General features: G+C 41.2%; 1 protein-coding gene across 3 annotated transcripts in view; it reads left to right on the top strand.

Moving 5' to 3' along the window:
* The window catches only part of LOC113405011 (calcium/calmodulin-dependent 3',5'-cyclic nucleotide phosphodiesterase 1C-like), a 423587-nt gene extending 405556 nt beyond the window's left edge, over positions 1–18031 (top strand). The window contains exons 18-19 of one of the 3 annotated variants that reach the window (XM_026663542.1): positions 16607–16672; positions 17948–18031. In XM_026663542.1, coding sequence (XP_026519327.1) covers positions 16607–16672; positions 17948–17961 — 80 coding nt within the window. In that variant the 3' untranslated portion in view covers positions 17962–18031. Of the gene's footprint in view, positions 1–6548; positions 6839–16606; positions 16728–17947 lie in introns of those variants that run through there. The other 2 variants (XM_026663544.1, XM_026663543.1) reach the window with 2 other exon arrangements.
* The last annotated feature ends 1080 nt before the right edge of the window (positions 18032–19111 follow it).

The following is a 19111-nucleotide window of genomic DNA, read 5'->3' as shown; positions in this document are numbered from 1 at the left end:
GGGAGGTTGTGGAATCTCCATCTCTGGAGATATTTAAGAGTAGGTTAGATAAATGTCTATCAGGGATGGTCTAGACAGTATTTGGTCCTGCCATGCGGGCAGGGGACTGGACTCGATGACCTCTCGAGGTCCCTTCCAGTCCTAGAATCTATGAATCTATGAATTGTTTGTCCGTATAATCTTTGTCTGGTTCTGTGATTGTTTCTGTCTGCTGTATAATTAATTTTGTTGGGTGTAAACCAATTAAGCTGGTGGGATATAATTGGTTAGATAATCATGTTACAATATGTTAGGATTGGTTAGTTAAATTTCAGTAAAATGATTGGTTAAGATATAGCTAAGCAGAACTCAAGTTTTACTATATAGTCTGCAGGCAATCCGGAAGTAAGGGGAGGAATTGGAATCATGTTTTGCTAAGGGGGGTAGAATGGGAACTGGAACACAGGCAAGGCTCTGTGGTGTCAGAGCTGGGAAGGGGGACACTGAGGAAGGAAACTGGAATCATTGCTTACTGGAAGTTCACCCCAATAAACATCGAATTGTTTGCTTCTTCGGACTTCGGGTATTGCTGCTCTCTGTTCATGCGAGAAGGACCAGGGAAGTGAGAGGGTGAAGGAATAAGCCCTCTAACAACATCCTCCAAACCACCCTAAATAATTCCTCTCTTTCCTTGATGTTTATGCCCTTCAAATATATTGCAAATGCTACAACCCCAGATCAGACCTGCCTGACATGCAGGTGTCCAAGGGAAGACAGGGCATGAGAACTCCAGACAGCACAGTTCCTGCTTTAACGACGGGGTTGTACAAGACCTCAGTTTCTAAGCTGCTTTTGAGGCACTTAATTTCATCCCCGCCTAATGTATCAAAAGGCCAACTTTCTCTCCAGCTGCTTCCTCTTCCTTTGATGCATCTCTTTGAATCCCCCCAGTTCTCTTTGATCCCTTTGGATAGCACTAGCACATTACTAGAGCTGTTCAAATAGCATCTGTCAGATAAAAAATTCAACAAACTTGAGGACTTTTGTGGGGCAGGACGTTGTGATTCATTCCCAGGGGTCGGCAACCTTCAGCACGCGGCCCATCAGGGTAATCCACGAGACATTTTGTTTACATTGACCGTCCACAGGCATGGCCCCCTGCAGCTCCCAGTGGCTGTGGGAAGGTTGCCAACCCCTGCACTAACCAGTCCTGTTAATTGCAAATGTATATCCCTGTGTGTAAATAGTCACAAAATGTTTTGGATGAACAATTTTCAGATTATGGCTTATTCAAAACCTGTTTCTTTAGGTTATTTGCCATTGTGTGTGTTGCCAGAGGAGTCGTGGTGCTTAGCATTATTCCCTAGCACCCTTAGCTGACACAAGAAAAGGCAGTGAAGTGCTCTGGAGAGAGTCATGGCTATTCTGCCGTAGGAAGGGTTTCTGTAATGTGAGTACTTAGGGAGACAGGAGAGAGAAAAGGGATATGTCAGGGGATGAGGCGCTTTGGTGCTCCAGGTACACTTGGATAGTTTTCTTCCAACATATTCTGCATTCACTAATAGCAGAGATGCAGCATAGAAATGACTTCCATGTCTTTAACTTTTGTAGTTGTTTTCATATAATTGACACAAAATGTTATATTGATAGCATAGCAAATGCTTCTCTCTCTCATGGTGACATAATGCTCTTCAGAAGCATTACATGGCATGATAGCGAGGGGGTAATATTTGTACATTGTACGTAATTTTTTCCAGAACTGAACTGAACTAGAAGACAGCCACAGTCTAGTTTAAAAGGAAAATCTTGGTGCAAGCTTAACCACAGAATCCCTTTGTTTCTCATAATTATTAAGAAATCTTTATAGTTGTAATGAAATATAGGAGTGATGAAATAATCGAATATATGGAATGGGATTTTAGATATACAATCACACAGAAAGGGAAGAGCGCATGATGGTGTGATGTAGTATATGGATTTTATCAAAAGGGATGGCCACATTACTCACCCAAGACAGCCAAGTAGGTCATCCCAAAAACTGCCTGTGATGGGGTATATCGGACCCTCTGAGGCCCCCTACTGGAGGCCTCGAGGACCTGCCACACCCTGCCCCAGAAAACGGCAGTGGAGAGGGTCCTCCATTCTGCCTAGAGTGGGCTGTGTGGGACTCAATCAGGGCCCAGAAGGTCAGTATAAGAGGAGCTGCAGGACCAGAGTAAGTTCCAGTTCCTTGCTGGAGCTATAGGAGTGTGGCTGGTGTGTGGCTGGCTGAGGGAGCTGCAGGTTCTTGGATGAGGTAGTGCTGCCAGAAGCTGGGGAGAGTGAGAAGGAGCCCTGAGCTGGTTGCAGGACTCCATGAGGACAAGGCCCTGAGGTAAGGGTGGTGATGGCGCAGGGCCGCGAGGAAGTGGCCCAGGGAATTAGAGCAGCAGCATGACTTAGATAAAGGGACACAGCAGACAGCTGCTATCTCTGGGAGGGAGCAGACTTTGTCACCAAGGAGGGAACCCTATCCTGGAGCAGGAACAACTTGAGGAAGACATTACACAGGACACTGGGAGAGACCCCTTTTGTACCCCGGAAGGGATTTTGCTTTGTTTTTGACTCAGCTGGAGGGTTGAGTCACCAAAGACACACCACAGAGAGAGAGCGCAGACATGAGCACTTGGCCAAGGGCAGGGGGAGGAGAGCGCTCGTGAGAGGTGAATGTGCCCCGTTACACTGCCAATAAAATATTTGTACCACACTACGTTATCATGTGTTCTGTATTTGTAGGGGGGAAATGTTAGAAATGTTTTGGATTTTAAAATGTCAGGCCCAACTGTGTCATGTAGACACAGCACTTCTTTGGAGGAGGTGTGGAGTTGCATCAACCAAATAGTTGCTCTGGGAGGTACTGTTCCTGGAATAAGCATAATACCTTCCAAACTTCTGGGGAGCAGGCACCCAGCTGGTACAGAGAGAGGCAGAGCTGTCAGATCTTCACAGGCATTAATTACTATGGGTTAGATCCTCAGATGGTGTAAATTGGCGTAGCTCCATTGACTTCTGTTGGGCTACTCCGATTTATCCCAGCTGAGGATCTGGCTTAATGAGTCACACATAGCAGGCTTAGGTTTTGAATCAGTCTAAACTCTCACCCCAACTCTGAATGACTGCGAGATTCTGTTCCTGTGCCCTACTGGGTAGCAGATTGCTAAAGTTTCAATTAGACAGGCATAATTACTACCAACTGCTTCAAGTTCTAATTTTTGTAAGCTCAAGGACTTGTAGACATTTGTTTAGTCAAAAAGAGGGAGGCGAATAGGGAAGATTAATCACTGGTTTTCTATGATCAGCAACGAGCCTCATAGTTGTAAAGATACATTTATATATTGCACGGTAGTGTGTATGGTAGTGAGATTGATGTATCGTAGTATATGTGGATTTCAGTAAGTTATTCAAAATAGTCACATAATAAACTTGTAAATAACCAGTTAAACGCATACTAGTTGAAAATACTATAGTATAAATTATTAGTAATTGCATGTTCTGTTCCAATTTACAATCTAAGACCTCCAAGGGGTACTGTTATAAAGTGGAGTACAACAGGAATCACGGTTAGGAGCCATGTATTTGAATATTTGTGGTAGTGATCACTGGACAGGTCTAAAGTCAGCAATGACAAAATATAAATTTGACAGCAACACTGGAGGGGTGTGCATATACACATACTTCTTTGAAATAGATGCCTAGACATTACTTAAAGTCTTCCCAGATATAGAATGGTATATATTTCTTTTTCTTTTTTAATTATCTGCATTAATATGTGCTAATTTTGCAATGAACCCAGTTTGGGAATACGGTAGTGAAATGAAAATGAGCCTTAATCATACTCAGGGCTAAAGTCGCGTTAAAATTCCACATTCTGGTAAGGAACCCTTTTTGTACCCAAAGAGAAATCCAGCTAGAAAGCAAATGCATTTTCTGCACCAAAGAGCATCCTTCTGAAAGCAAAACAATTGAACAATTAGAGTTTTTTACTCCATTTTAAGCAAGTATAGAACTAGAATTTTCTTGTTGGTACAGCTGGTAATGTGGTGGATGGGAGTGAAAGGCAACATGTGCTCCATTTGCCCATAGAGAACTTTCAAAGTCTGAGGAAAATGTATTTCTTTCCTTTCCATTAGCAGGAAAGGAAGGGATGCTCTTGTGATTAAGGTATGGCATAGGAATGGGAGATGGGACACTTCTGTAGCTCTGCTACAGAACTCACTGTGTGACCATAGCTAAATCATTAGGGCCCGTTCTTGAGATATGTTGAGCACCTACAGCTGTCATTTACTTGGAGTTATGAGTGCTCAGGATTTCTGCAAAAGGATACCGTTAACCACTGATGCTTCAGTATCTCCTCTTTAATACTGGGCTAATGATATTTCTCACAGGGCTGTTGTGAGGTCATGTTAATGTTTGCAAATCAGGCTGAGTTCCTTAGATGGGAGGCATCAGAGAAGTATAAGTTATTATTTGACATTGTTAGATTTTGTACTTACTAGAGCTGAGAATGTTTAATGAAATTAAAATAAAACCAGTGAAATCCAGAGAGTCTAACTCTCAATGTTATAATCATCTTGGCAGATAGGATACCATGTGCAAATTTTTCGGAATCATTGCACCAGTTTACAGATGAACATTATATAATGAAAAATCCCTCTGCTGAGTGCACAGTAAGAGAATGAGGCAAATCTGTGGGCAGTCAGCAGTGATTGTACAGCATTGTGTTCTATGTATTCGGCAGATACAATATTATTCACCTTAGATGTAGTTAAGAAATCAGACCTATGCTGCAAACCCCACCCTCCTTGCCCAAATGAAAAACTATCTTCTTTATGGAGACAAACTGGACTGGCTTCAGAACATGGCAGAAAGAGATTTGTGACATAGAGTCGCTTCTGAGGCATGCAGAGAATTATAAATCAAATCAGCGCTACTTGAGATGGGTTTGGTTGGGTAGCATGAACTATCCAACCCCGCAGCAGCAACTAGTTGATATGAGTGGGTGCTAGAACATGGGTGGCTAAGCAGAGGTGCCAAAGATATTCATGGGAACCTAAATGTTTCAGAACCGGTTTGACCCCTTTCTAATCAAAGTACAATTTTCAAGTTTGATAACTTTTCAGGAGAACTGCTGGGGGGAGGAGGGGTTGTTTGCTCTGGATACAGTGTTTTCTTTTTCCTGGAAATAATGAAAAATGCTCCTTGATTTAGCAGAGCGTCTTCCTTGTGGAATTCTATTCAGGGTGAAGATTTGTCTGTGGATATTAGTGAAGTCAATGGAGTTACTGTGTCAGGGATGAATGTAGTCCAATATACTTTACTTTTGAATCTTGGAGATATTATTTGCCAAGCTAGCTATTCTGTCGCTTTTAACTGATCATCTGGGATCTCTGAGATAGCGAGAACAGACAAAGCCACAAATTTTACTATTGAAGACAAATATTAAATTCAAATTTTAAACGGATCTTTGCTTATAGCAAAATACCCTGGAGTACCAATGTATATTTTATCTTTGCCTTGAAAGAACAAGTCTTAAAGGACTTGTTCGTGTGTGTTTTACTTGCCATAAGTTCACAGCACAATAGGTACCACTGCTATTGTGTCATGAATAAAGTCAATGTTAACTAGATCCTGATACTGGAAGGTTTTATTTCTCTTCCATTTGCAAACTAGTGATTTCAGTAACATCTTCTTTGGATCTATCTTCATTTGGGCATAAATGTCATGCTGATAAACCCTGATTGACCCAGTTATAATGTGAGTAAGGACAAAACAAGCTTAACCACCCAGCTCTGACAACACCCCATAATCGTTATGTTCATTGCCTTTGCTTTTCGTGGTCTGTGTATCTTGACCAGAGACTGCAAATATACTGTACTATGTGGTGCTGTGAGCAAATATCTCCTAGAGATTTGAACGTGACCACCAAACTCACTCTCACTTGTGATCTGAGCTAATACTTTAAATCCACTATGTCAGACTGGCTTTCCATTTACTGTGAATTCACAAAGTACATGAACTTTATGTGGTTATGCACTGAGCTGCCTTACTACTTGTGACAGAGCCATTTAGAAGAGAGGATCTGTTTTTCGTTTGGAGAGTGTTCTTTTCTTTACCCAAAATACAAGTACAGTGTTGCCCATTTTAGTGTCAAAGAGATGCTGAAATGGCTGGGAAGCAAGGGTGGGTGGAGTGCCCTGTACCAAAAAGACTAATATGACCTACCTGTCAAAACACACTAAGCTCTTGAGCTGATCCCACTGAAACCAGTGTTTAAACTTCCATTGGTTAAGGCAGGAAGACAATTGGGTCTGCTTGTGTAGGAAAGGGTGTTACTTTCAAACCAAGTGCGCAAGAGGGTTTAGCTATTGTGCAGTTTATGGTCTTTGTGAGATTACACAAAGCCATGATATCTGGAAGGAATGAGCATGTCTAAACTGATACCTTTTTTCCCTCCTTTCCCAGCTTTACAATCCCTTGACATGGGGGGGAAAAGGCAGCATTGACACGTTTCTTTTTCTTTTTTTTTCCAGATACAGAAGAGTAAAAAAAAAAAAAATTAAAAAAAGAGACTGCAAATTTCTTTCATCATTTTAGCTGAGCTTCTTCATTCCTCTCCTCCTCCTCCTTCCGCAAAGACCAGTTTCTGGGGAAGGCGTTACACAGCTTTCAAAACAATCCTCCTCCCACTGGCTACTTCACAGTTAATGACTCTGGGGTTTGGGTGTTTTTTTCCTTCACTTTTTTCCCCGTGTGTGTGTGTGTGGTTTCTTTTTTAAAATTCTCTGGGGGTTTTTGTTAACAAAATAATTCCACTTTCTGGACAGGCAAAGCAAATAAACGAGGATCCTCCTCAGAAGCCATTGCTTCCCTATGTTAGAGCCCTAGCTTGTGAAAGAGACGCTAAGGTGGTGAATAAGAAAAATGGGAATGTGTGGAAAGGGGCTTGAAATTCCTGCATTTGCACTATTGTTTCCATCTGCTAGGCAGAGAATTTGATACCAGTTTTAGCATCAGTTCAGAGGATTTTGTTCATGAAGGTGGTGAATTGTTAAATTCATAAACTTCTCACTAGGACTTAGTACTGTTACACAGCTTTTCCAGCACTCTGATATTGATTTTTGGTTTTTTTTTATTTATCCTGTGGGCAAATTCAATTAATCTTTGTGCACTTTTCTTATTTTGTTTTAGTAATGACTCACAACTAGGCTGTTTGCTCAGGGCTGTTGCCCACTAAAGCTCCGAGGAATGTACTTTTTGTGTTGTCTTCCATAACTAGTAATTACAATTAATGATATATTTCTCACATCTGTTTCTTAGATACCTGTAACCACTCTTTACCTGACCTAGAAGTACTGAGAGAAGGCGGGCATTAGGAAGTCAGATGGATCAATTCCTCCTTTCATCTTAGTGTGACATTTCGTTTATCACTGATTGAATGGATGGGTCAAAGGAAAAGAAAAATATAAGTTTTTAATATAAATAAGTTGGAAAAATATAAGCAGACAAAGAAAGATTGGAAAAAAAACTATGATCTAGGTACACCACTGGAGTGAAGTAGGCCCATAAACTTTAAAGGTGAAATGTTCAAAACTAACTAACTCAGGCCCTGATTCAGGAAAGTGTTGCTGTTCATTAAACACGTGCTTAAATGCTGTCCTGGATTAGAGCCCCAAGATGGATCCAGTTCAATATAACTTGATTTCACCTGTTCATGTGAAATTCAACACACACACACTCACACAGTTGGTTTTTCATAGTTCGTTTTATCCAGTGTATAGTTTTGCCCTGTTGTTCACATATATAGTTTACTATGAGTTAGACTGCTTTCATGCTACTCTAGAGAATGTGGAAAACATTGGCCTCAGAAGGAAAATAAACTCCATCTGTATTCCATTTCTATGTTCAAAGCACAAAACTTTGTTCTACCACCAGCCTATATTAGATAGAAGACTCACAGCTTCTGTTCAAAATGCGTATGAACAGGGATGAGCATGTTTAAGATGGCAGTAGGAAATAGTGCCATACTTGTATTAGCCTCACCTAACACTAGCAGCAGTAGGGCTCGTCCAAGTTCAGATTTTGAACATGAACATCCCATAGCTCAGGAATGTTTGTATCCAGGATTTTGGTTCAACCCACTCAGATTCACATCTGAGTTTTTACTTCAGACACCAAAGTTTGAGTTTGTTCAGATACAGGGATTTAGTTGGGGTCCGTCTCATGCTTAGTAAAATATTTTCCCTTGGAAGAAATATAAAAATAACTGCTGTTAGCATACATATAGCATTCTCCAGCTGTCTTCTCTATATTGGTTCCTTTAAAGAAAGTAAAGGAACATACAATATTCTAATTCCTTAGAACTGCTTCTGTGACTGCGCCACACTCAGAACCCCCATCAGCTTCAATGGAAGTTCCACACACCTAGCAGCTATAGAATTTGGCCCATAGGCCCAGATCCACAAAGGTACTAAAGCTCCTACCTTTCATTAAAATCAATGGAAGCTAGCAGCCTAAATAGCTTTGTGGATCGGTGTCTTTGTCTTTATCAAATTCATTAAAGAGACATTGACAAGATATAAATAATACTGCATTGCTGACTCAGTCCTTACTCCTACTGGGGTTTAACTTGAATACAGTCTGAGCCAGCACATTTTTTTTTTTAGATGATCCCTACCTAGTTTACAGTGACTAAAAATTCCTTAGACTATTAAAACTGAAATAATTTTAAAAATCAAATTGATCTTCAGCTCTTTGTGATGTATTTTTGACAACACACTGCTTTGACAGTGAAACGAGACTACGGTGAGCCATTTCTTGGTTCTCATGCACTAGCACTTTGGTGCAACTTCAGGCTGGAGTGAACAGTGAGAGTGACAAACTACCCAGGGAAATGATAGATTCTCCATTTCTTGAGGTTTTGAGATGAAAACTGGATGCCTTTCTGAAAGATATGCTTTAGCCATACACAAGTTATTGGACTCAATGTACAGATAACTGAGTGAAACTGAATGGCCTGTGATAAACAGGAGGTCAGACTAGATGTTCTAATGGTCCCTTATGGCCTTATAATCTATGAATATACCGCAGTGGTATATTAACATTTAAAAATATTTTTGACATTTAAAAAAAAGTCGTGAAATCATTTCTAGAAGACTCTGTGGCCTTTCTAAAAACAAAAAAACTGAAATGTAGATGTTGAGAGACTGCAAAGAGAGTGGTGTAGATGGAAGAGTCTACCTCTGTGGTTCTCTTTGCAGGTTCAGGTCCTAAACTACTACACTTGATGGTATCTCTCAAATTAACCATCTCACTGAACTGCTCAATAGTATTGTGCTAGTGCTTTGAGAACCAAGAAATTATATCTCCCAGGTGAACTAGACAGCAGTCACGGTGTGCTTATATAACAAATTTGCAGTACTGTCTCTTATTTTATTTCACAAAACTTGTCTGTGAGTGCATGAAACTGAATGAATGGCTCTTTACACAATTCAGTTCAATTAAATACATTTCCTCAGTGTGTAAAACACAATGAAAAATATCTGTTCTTAATTCTTTACCTTCCATTCAGCTTCTCCCTTTGTGTGAGGGAAACAAAGCTGTAGATGCCTTACTATCTGCTTGTCTATTAGAAGAGACAAAGAGTAAGCTACACATACTAAAAATATGAGGCCCATGCTGCAGGCCTGATTCACTTCTGTGGGAGTCACATGCATGTAAGCACAACCATGGGTGATGGGGATTTTACAGATTGAGACCTGGATTTGGAAGTCAACCTGTGTACTAAAATGACACACTTCAGCCCTTAGGATGAGAGTGCTGGTCAAATCTCTCACAAAGTACCACCTTGCTGGATGACCAGACCAAAAACTGTCTCCTAATCTGTGAAAACGAATCCAGGCACCTTACATCCTATAAGTAGGGAGAGATTTCCTTGGTGCCCCGCTAACTTGTCCGTATTTAGACTTTTCAAAGTAACTGGTCTTCAGAGAACAGGCGTAGCTCCGTTAACATAAATAAATGGTGCCTGTGCTTCTATCTAACAAAGGCCCAAGCTGCCCTTAAGGAGTGTCAGCAGATTTTATTGTCAATTTACAATTTACTTACATTTTTTAAAGTTTAAATGTTCCCAATTCTGTACTCCGATAATGATTTAGTTGATGAGAAAACTGGACGTGTCTCTGACAACGTGCAAAGATAATTAGGAGTAGGCAGGGTCAGTTGTCAAAACAAAACGATTTTGATGCATCATTTAAAAGCACATGGTCGAAGGCTTATATCCACTACTTGACCAGCTTTAAACATGAACTGCACAGCTTCTCAACAAGGGCGTGAGCTCAGGTTTTCTGTTTTTCCTTATAAATAATGCCTTTTGGTATTAATGACATTATCCACAATCACAAGAGAAACATAGATACCTGACTCTAGGGCTTCTAAAAACTCTTGCAATTTCAGATTTAAAAATATTTTAGTCGTCACAATTTCAACACTCTCTCTTTAAATAAAGATGCATTGTTTTACATTGGCATTTTACATTTAGGCACTAGGGTTGTTCTGTACTATAGCAGGGGAAACCCAGAACCTTGAACTTAGGTCCTGGTAGGTAAATAAAGAAGACCTTTTTAATTGTTCTGTTTTCAATACCCATTGATTTGTAGCTGGGAGTGAATTTTCAAAGGGGCCTCATTACAGCCTCTTTTGTGCTTGTGAAAAAAACGGACATGCAATTTTTGAAAAAGGCCACCTGAACATACAAACACTAGAATTTAAACATGCAGAGCTGCTTTGTGCTCAGCTTGTGTGCAAATGAGGTTTGGAATGGGTAGATTTTATTATTTGTGCGTATAATTGATCATGCTCAAATTCTGTATGCAGAAACTTGCAAAGACTTTACATTTTAGCTCATGGAGTGTACACACAAAATCTATAACTGATTTTGGATCTGCTTTTTAATTAAAAAAAATCGGTATAACTTAAACATTGATAGAAACTGAATGAGAAAGTTCCTGCCCATCTAAGGGCCACAGCCTCAACTGGGGAATATCTGTGCATCTTCATGGACTGAGGAAATTTCCCTAAATAGCTAATTATTTGGCCCTGTTCTCATCACACTTGTACCAGTTTCATACTGGTATAACTCCTCTGACTTCAGTGGTGTTTCTCCTGATTATCACCAATGTATGAATGACAGGAGTGTGAAGTCCATTTATTTATTTATTTTATCCACCGCTTCATCATCAAATAAGCAAACACAAAACAATGGCCCTCTATTTTCCATCTGCGTACCCAATACCAGTCCCTTAGCTGTGCATGTGAGATTTCTGAATATTGAAGCTTAAATATGGTAAGAGACTTTACAAGCTGAAGATAGAAAACTGTGTTAATACCTGCAGCAGCGTGGAAGAGGGGGCCCAAATGAGAAAACTTGATAGGAAAAGCATACTTTACTTCCAGACTTCTCAGGCTCCAATCCTCCTCCCAGTGAAGTCAATGATACTTTGTCCATTTATTTCAATTAATATTCCTCATCATGGGCTCAGATCAAGTGCAGTGTCAATTTAATATCTGAAACATATTCTCTCAGGGGATGAGTATCCTGTTCTCGCAGGGAGATGGGTTTGGTGATCAGATAGGTCTTTTCCATCTCTGATCTCTGTGGTCCAAGCTAAAAGCAAATCGTTTGACCACCATTGATCACATTATTTGTCATTAAAACAGAAAAGCAGGCACTTTGTTTCAGGTTTCTCAGATTTTTTACTCTTCCTTCCCAGCATGTTGTTTTTTTCTTTTTCTGAGCAAATATAGTGTAAGATTTCTCACTGGCAACAAAGCAGAACTGTGACTCTCTCTTCATCCTCTGTCTCACACACAAGTACACAAAACCATGACCGTACACACGTACAGGCTCCACAATACACTATTGGCACTTTGTATTCCTTTTATTTCATTAGCGTGTGTGTATAAGGCCTGTTGTGTATTCATCTTTGCCCGGTTCTAGAAGCCATCCTGTGATAGGAGGATGTGTATATGTAATCTCATCATCTTTGCTGGATGATTGTAGGAGTGAGTATATAAAACAATCAATTATGGCCATAGGTGTTGTGTAGTGATAAATCCTAGTGGCAGAGTGAGCATTTTCCTTTTCTTCTGGCTTGGATGATATTTTTATACAATTTTATATACAATTTTTTTAAATATTTGCTATTTTTATTTGTAGGGTTCTGATTGGGTTTTACCAGAACTTCTGGTCGTCCGCAGGCCCAGATTCTCCCATTAAGATTTCTCTTCCCTTTCCCCCCCGTAGACAAAAGCCATTGCATTTGCAACATCAGCTTAGAGCAAAAAATAAAATAAAACAACACCTTGGGCCCAAACATGTCATCAGTTGCACAGAAACTGATGGAAGTTGCACACAAGCTCCGTTCAGTTCCACTAGCATCCCCATTGGGAACTGGAATCAAAGTGTAAATGAGAACATGTATACAGCATGCTAAATGCTGGGTGATTCAATCTGAAGCCCCCCTATATAATGGTAGTGGTGTCCTCCTTCAGTGTGGAGGGATTTGCTCCCTCCACAATGGATTTAAATAATACTGTAATCAGTCTTTGTTCCTATGATGCTACTTGTGAAGCAGCTTAGATCAGTAGGAAGTTACAGCAGAGGCACAAAGTAGTACACTGACTACCTTCGGCAGGAAGGAAGTCTGTAAATTACCAGTTTACCTGTAAGACTAGATTTCACTGCTCTCAAATTACATTTGTAGCAATGGGTCCTGATGAATCTAGAGAACGTTCAACTTGTTTTGAAGGGGGGGGAAAGGGGGAAATTAACCAAAATGCAAGGATTCAAGATTGTAAAATAATCTTTTCTCAGCTGACGTTGTGCAGGGAGTCCTATATATATAAAGCTGAACATACACTTTAGACTATCTTTATATTAGCAGAAATTATAATGGAGATGTCTTGTTGAACTGAAGTAATATAAGTAGTATACACCTGTAATCCAGAGCCTTTTTCAAGCAGGCAGGAGGCAGGTTGCTATATGTGTTTTGCATCAGGCAATTAGAAAACAAATCAAAATCCATTTTAAAGCAACAGTTAAACACAAGTTTGTTGGAGAAAAACCTCTTTGCTTTGTTCAGACTTTACAATAAATAAATATTGTTTTAAATTCTTCTCAGCAGAGTTGAGAACACTTGCCATTACATGGGCACAATTCCTTTCAGTTTTGCATTTTTTGTTAAGTTCCTTATTTGAAAGAAGAGGCTTGTAGTCTCTAAATGTATAAAACACTTTTCCAGCATTCCAGTTTTTCTGTAAATGAGTACATGTATGTCCATCCTATTACCAAATAAAGTCAATGAGGTCTCCACTCCATTTGAATTTGAATGGGGGAAGGGGTGGTTTGTTCAGTCACTTTTTATATCTGCCACAAACATGGAGCTCTGCACTGTCTCTTTGCAGAATAACAAAAATCAACATTGGTGTACTACTTTTCATGTTGAAAGCACTGTATGGACATTAACTACTTACTCATCAGAATCCCTATGAGAAAGATGGGTAGGTAGTACAGGCCCCATTTTACAGCTAGGGAAACAGACAGAATGTAGAGGTAACTTGCCCAAGGCCACATACATGAGTTGGTGTCAGATTTGGGATTAGAATTTAGGAGTTCTTGACAGCTAACCTGTCCCATTCCGCCAGGCAACACTGTCTTTCAGAAGTGTGTGTGGGTCTTTCTCTTTAAACAATATTTTGTGTCAAGGTCAGAACTATATATTTGTATGTGCATCTATATAGTGTGAGTTTATCTATTTTATATACACTATGTTAGAGATGGGCCTGAACTCTGGATTATTACAGATGACCCCCCCCCCCCAAATTTTTGAGACATTTGGATCCTATTCCAGAGTCAAATTTTATGATGGGGCTTAAACCAAAAAGCAGGCTCAGGGGCAATCCAGATTTAGATCCCAGGTTTCCCACACATCTACCTGCCAGTTTGTCTCTACTCATGTCTGCATTCCAATAACAAAACATTTTGTTTCAAATAACAATTCTGTTTACTGAGTAACATCCGAGTGCCGTCTTCATCCTTGATTATACGTAGGGTTGCCGGGTGTGTGGTTTTTGACCGGAACGCCCGGTCGAAAAGGGACACTTGCAGCTCTGGTAGCACTGCTGACTGGGTTGCTAAAAGTCCAGGCAGCAGCACAGCGGGGCTAAGGCAGGCTCCCTGCCTGCTCTGGCTCCGTGCGGCACCTGGAGGCAGCCGGCATGTCTGGCTCCTAGGCACAGGGGCAGCCACGGGGAGTCTGTGCGCTGTCCCAACCCCAAGTGCTGGCTCCGCAGCTCCCATTGGCTGGGAACCATGGGAGCTGCAGGGGTGGCATCTCCGGGCATGGGCAGCGCGCAGAGCTCCCTGGTCACCCGAGCTAGACATGCTGGCTGCTTCCAGGAGCCACCTGAGGTAAGTGCGGCCTATCTGGAGCCCACACCCTAGATGCCCTCCCATGCCCCTATCCCTGGCCCCAGGTCGGAACCCCCTCTTGCACCCTAAATCCCTTCTGGAGCCCGTATCTTGCACCCCAACCCCCTGCCCCAGCCCTGAGTCCCCTTCTGCACCCCAAACCCCTCATCCCCAGCTCCCACCCCAGAGCCCACACCTCCAGGCAGAGCCCTCACCGCCTCCTGAACCCCACATTTCTGGCCCCACCCCAGAGCATGCACTCCCAGCTGGAGCCCTCACCACATCCCGCATCCCCACCCCTTGCCCCAGCCCAGTGAGGGTGGGGGAGAGTGAGTGACGGAGGGAGGGGGGATGAAGTGAGTGGGGGGTGGGGCCTTGGAGAAGGGGCGAGCAGGGCAGCGGGAGGGGCAAGTGTGTTTGGTTTTGTGCAATTAGAATGTTGGCAACCCTAGTTACACGCGTTTTATGTTTAAATGGGAAAGTAAATGAATAGATTTCACAGTAATTCACTCTCCTCTCTGCAAGCAGATAAATCCCTTGTTCATGAGATTTATTGAAGATTAAGGGGAAACTTTTGAGAGATCCCCTTGTTACAATATTAGAGCGCATCATAGCATTACATATGCACTGTTTGTTTATTTAAGTTTGAACACATAAAACACCTATTGCAAGGGTTTAATCTGCTTTGACAGATTATTTAAATTACAGTCCATAAAGAAGCCTCAACCAGAAACAGCACAGCAGACTCCTCCAGAACCCACGAAAATGTCACACCCCACATAATGATCAACTACTCTCAAATGCCTGCTTAAAGAGAAAATTTTGAAATATAGCCTGAAAGTCATCAAAATTGGGCTATTTCAGACCAATGGAGTGTGAATTCCAAAATCAAGGGGCCCACACAGAGAAAGCCCTGCGAGTAGTTCACTGGCTACGAAAGGAATCAAGCTCAACTGTGTCTGTTGATATCAGTTGTGTCAGGTGCTGTACTGGGAAAGAAGTAATCGCTCAGCCTGGCAGGCCCCAAGCCCTTTGAAGCTTTTTAGCTTAAAACCATCCCCTTTCACTCCACCTGGAAATCCGGTGCCAATCTCTGAGCACTGGACTCCTCTGTTCATATAGTGCTTACACATCCATAAACTCCAGCTACGAATACAACTCCATTTACTCACGGTGGGCCAGGTTCTGATACCCTCACCAGGACTATTTGTGACATGAGTAAGGGGCAGAGTCTCAATCAGAGAATGTGGCTACTTTTTTTTTTTTCTTTCTTTTAGTCCCCATTCTGAAGATCTTGTCAGCCTTTCTCTTTTTAATAAAATGAGACTCATGATCATCAGTGTTGGAGAGAGACTTCAGCCATTTCTCCTTAATGGGGGATATATAGTTCATGACTGTCCACTAAGAGGTTGTGGGGCTTTTCGCTTCTTATTTTTAATAAGGTCAACATGTCTCTCAAGCACATGGTCATTCTTATTGATTTTCATAAGGGCACAATAGGTATCAATTGGTCTTCTTAAATTCTGGTAGTTCATTGCTTTTGTCAGCCTCTCAGCACTTTGCCTAAACTCCTTCAGGTAGAGAGGAAACCAGCCCACAAGTTTTGGTAGCTGTTGTGATCCAGGGCTTTGGCTGACCCATTATAGAGGCCAGCTGTGAACTTCAGATCCAAATACAAAGCTGCCAGGTGTTTAGATCTGGTGATTTGGGGGCTGATCTCCACTTGCAATATTTTAGATTCCCTTCTTTGGAATAAATGTATAATGGAATGAATATTCAAAAACTGGTCAAAATATGGAGGAAAATGCCACCAACAAAATCATTTATCACTCTCCCCATGTTCTGCCAAAAAAGTTGAATAGAAGCAAGTGAAGAGGTATTCGATGTTGGCTCCTCTAAAATCAAAAGGGCCAAAGAAGGCTGCTCAAACAGAGGAAAGTAGCCTGGTTTTGTAAGGAAGTTAGCTCCACCCACGTTACTAACGCTGCTAAGGACAAGTTGAGAAGACATGACAGAAAGGAGCTGACACTATCGAGTGGCAGTGATAGTATAAAAAGCATTTGCACAGAGGCAGGCCTGCAGCTCACCCGTCACTTCTGAGACAATTCTTTCTTTTTAAAGGTTCAAAGCGACATTCAAACGAGGCACCAGGCTCAGGTTCCACGACAAGCCGCCTTACGTTGCCAGGTCAGTAGGTACCTCCATGCCAGAATGTGTTTGTATCATGTACAGCCACACAAATAGGTAATCAGGAGGGTTTTTAATCTTTTCAAACAGTAATTCCACCAAGAATTAAGTCCTACCCACCAAGGTCACAGTTAACTCAAAAATTCACTCCTGTTTTGAGACTTCGATTGGATGGACCCTGTGTTAACTTAAAAAAAAAAAAAAAAGCTTACGTTTTGTGGACTGCTGAATGTGGTAAGAAAAACGGGCTTCGTTCTTGTCACCCACATAGAGGAGTAGAAGAGAAGTAATATGTTTGTTCGATGAATCACAGGGCAGCTGTTTTTCAGTTCTCTCTCCCCCCAAGTCCCTGCTCTCTTTGCTATGTCAGCGATACCATCCTCCAGAGGCCCTTTATCTCTTTATCTTTATCCCATTGTCTCACACAATTTCACTCAGAAGGAGGGAGGGCAATAAGGGAAAGCAGTATGAAATGGTGACTCAGAATGACTCAGCATGGAGGGGTAGTAAGGACATACACCTTTGGATGACATTGGATGAGAGCACAGGTAAGTCCATGTTGAATCACCTGGGGTGTGGCTAAAAAAAAAAAAAAGAGAACCCAAGGAAAGCAGTTCACTTCTGATTTGGAAAGGCATTGAAGAATTAGTGACTACATTCATTTTTTGAGGACTACCTGGGATATAAATGCAGGTATCCAAGGTACAATACAGCTCTGCATATGGACATCAATATGCAATAGCACATCACTGCGTGACTGACATCTTCTTGCTAGCCGTGGCATGAGATAATTTCACGTCAAAATAACAGCACAGTCAGCAAAATTTTCTTCAAGGTACAACCCAGTGTAAGCTGTACAGATCACTGGCTGTAACTCAGTAAAACAATGGAGAGATACTTGAAAATGTTAATTTTCTCAGATGAAGCAGCATACTCTTTGACGCCTCATGCACAACTGTGTCCTCTAATAAATATGGACCATCACTGAAAGTAAAACATAAGAAACTGGTCACATCACTTCTCTGAAGACCTTTGTTACGAACGTTGCCTGAAGCCATTCCTAAATAGAAGGTACAGTACAGTAAACACCATACAATCATTCTCTTAATGTATTGAATGCCTCGTTATTGGCTGAAGTAGTTAATAGGTATTGTAGCATTAGCTGTAGATTTTGCCTGCTCCCACTTCTTTCACACCCTTGCCCTGGGTGCTATAATTTTGTAACAATGTGTGTACGTTTATATTGACATTGTTATATGTGTGCTCCTGTTTCAGATGACTTTGGATAGGACTGCCTTGAAGATTACTATCATAATAAAAACCTACTAGCGCCGATATTTGGAGACATTTTCTGGAAAGGCATGTAATTTTTTTTTAAAGGGTGGTTAATGTATAAGTTAAACATTTATGGACAGCAGAGGAGGAATTTGTTCCTAGATTGCTTTTAATATGTTGTTTGCACTCTTGCACTATTCCCCTGATAATACACTTGTTTTAACAAGCAATGTTTACAGACTGCTTTTCGTCCATGTTGTCCATGACATTTTTGTTGCTGTAATAAGCTAGTGAGCACTTGCACATAATAGGTGTTGCCTGCCTACTTGCACATGATATTTGCTCTCAGAATGTAGGTAATTACAACAGGGTAGTTAAAAAAAGGAGGGAGTACAGTGCAGAGGATCAGGCACTGGAGAGTGTTACACAAGATATAAATTCTCTTCCCTTCTCTGCTATCAACTCTCTGGGTGACCTTGGGCAAGTCACTTCACTGCTCTGTGCCTCAGTTTCCCCCCTCCATACAATGGGGGATAATAATGCTTACTCAAGGTTAAGTGCTTTGAGAGCTATGAAAAGAGCTATATTAAACAGAAGTGGTAGAATTCAAATACATAAATGCTGAGGGAATATGTTAATATACCTCTAGTATAGCACATACTGCTGTATTTGTCTTGTACTGTTGATACATAAGGTTAGTATACATAGCAGCAAAAATGTGTGTATTGCAGCAGCTGTCCATTCCCCGCAGTGCTAACGGAGCAGATTTTCAGGCTGTTCCTTTGAGTGTACTGACCAATTAACATTTCCATTGTTTTTCCTATCGTTAGGTCACCTGACTTGAACACCAGCAATCCTGAACATCCCCCTTTAGGAGTGAGGGCACCGAGGGCTCTATCTATGTACCTTACAGCAGGAGAACACTTCAGACTGTCTTACTGTAGTTTAGCTGATCCATACAATGTAAACCTGGTGCCTATTCAGTCTTTGCTCTGTCACATTGTGTATTGTTAACCATCTCATAATGGACTGTACAAAGAAGGCTTCTGAGTGGTACTTAAATAAATAACTGGCTGTGTTTTCTCTCTCTTTATTAAGACTTTCCCACATCAGTGTATGTTTTGGCATTGACTTAATAGATTTTCTGAATGTGCATGTATCATA

The sequence above is a fragment of the Terrapene carolina genome, unplaced genomic scaffold (assembly GCF_002925995.2).
Source record: "Terrapene carolina triunguis isolate 2854851 unplaced genomic scaffold, T_m_triunguis-2.0 Scaffold33723, whole genome shotgun sequence".
Classification (NCBI taxonomy): Eukaryota; Metazoa; Chordata; order Testudines; family Emydidae; genus Terrapene; species Terrapene triunguis.
Note: the sequence above shows the minus strand (reverse complement) of the source record. Positions and strands in the feature narration are given on the sequence as shown.